Below are 1313 nucleotides of genomic sequence, written 5' to 3' on the forward strand. Positions count from 1 at the left end.
AATAAAGTTGGTCGTAACACACTACGTTCATTCTCTTTCCATCAATAAGGGCCAATTGTTCATAGCGGCTCCTTATCCACTCTATATCGCTGAGTTCAACTTCTTGTATGATTCTTAAAGAAGGAATTTCTACCTCGATTGGGATGACAACCTCGTTACCATAAACCAACATATAGGGGATTGCCCCGGTTGACGTGCGAACTGTGGTGCAGTACTCTAACAAAGCAAAGGGTAACATCTCATACCACTATTTGTGGTTCTCTACCATTTTCCTTAGTATCTTTTTAATGTTTTTGTTGGGGGCTTCTACGGCTCCATTCATCTGAGGTCTGTAGGCTGTAGAATTCTTGTGCTTGATTTTGAAAGCTTCACATATAGATTTCATTAGATCACTATTGATATTGGTGGCGTTGTCAGTAATAATGGACTCAGGAACTCCGAATCGGTAGACAATACGATCCTTGACAAAGTCTGCGATGACTTTCTTGGTTAAAGCTTTGTAAAATGCAGCTTCTACCCATTTTGTGAAGTAATCAATGGCTACCAGAATAAACATGTGTCCATTTGAAGTAGTGGGCTCAATCGGACCAATAACATTCATTCCCTAGGCGGCGAATGGACAAGGTGAGCTTGTTGCATTGAGCTTATTTGACGACACTTTTATCATGTCAGCGTGCACTTGACATTGAAAATATTTGTGGACATACTGAATGCAATCCGTCTCCATGGTCATCCAAAAGTAACCTGCCCTGAGTATCTTCTTAGCCAGAATGAAACCATTCATGTGTGGACCATAGGTCCCAGCGTGCACATCCTCTAGTAGCTGAGAGGCTTCCTTTGCGTCGACACATCTTAGTAAACCCAAATCAGGAGTTCTTCTGTACAAGTTACCTCCGCTATGGAAGAAATGATTCGACAATCTCCAGAGCGTGCGTTTTTTAATGTGATTTGTATGCTCCAAGTATTCTCCTTTTGATAAGTACTCTTTGATGTCATGGAACCAAGGCTTTCCATCTGTTTCTTCCTCGACATGAGCACAATACGCCGACTGGTTATGGATCCTCACCGGGATGGGATCAATGTAGTTCTTATTTGGATGTTGTATCATGGATGACAAAGTGGCTAATGCATCGGCAAACTCATTCTGAATTTTGGGCACGTGTCAGAATTCTATCTTTGTGAACCTCCTTTTCAATTCCTTCACATGGTGCAGATATGGCAATATCTTGGAATTCTTGGTGGCCCACTCTCCTTGTACTTGGTGCACAAGCAAATCTGAGTTACCGATCGCCAATAACTCTTGAATGTTCATG

At 41.9% G+C, this 1313-nt stretch overlaps 1 protein-coding gene across 1 annotated transcript; it reads right to left on the minus strand.

Moving 5' to 3' along the window:
* Positions 1 to 604: 604 nt before the first annotated feature.
* Positions 605 to 1108, minus strand: LOC138869624 (uncharacterized). The gene has a single exon (XM_070147257.1). It carries the CDS (start codon positions 1106 to 1108, stop codon positions 605 to 607), a length of 504 nt encoding a protein of 167 aa, XP_070003358.1.
* Between the last annotated feature and the right edge of the window lie 205 nt (positions 1109 to 1313).

This window comes from Nicotiana sylvestris, chromosome 5 (genome assembly GCF_000393655.2).
Source record: "Nicotiana sylvestris chromosome 5, ASM39365v2, whole genome shotgun sequence".
Lineage (NCBI taxonomy): Eukaryota > Viridiplantae > Streptophyta > Magnoliopsida > Solanales > Solanaceae > Nicotiana > Nicotiana sylvestris.

Bases quoted from the DNA above. Each gene is read 5' to 3' on its own strand.
- LOC138869624 (XM_070147257.1), bottom strand. From the start codon at position 1,108: ATGATACAACATCCAAATAAGAACTACATTGATCCCATCCCGGTGAGG.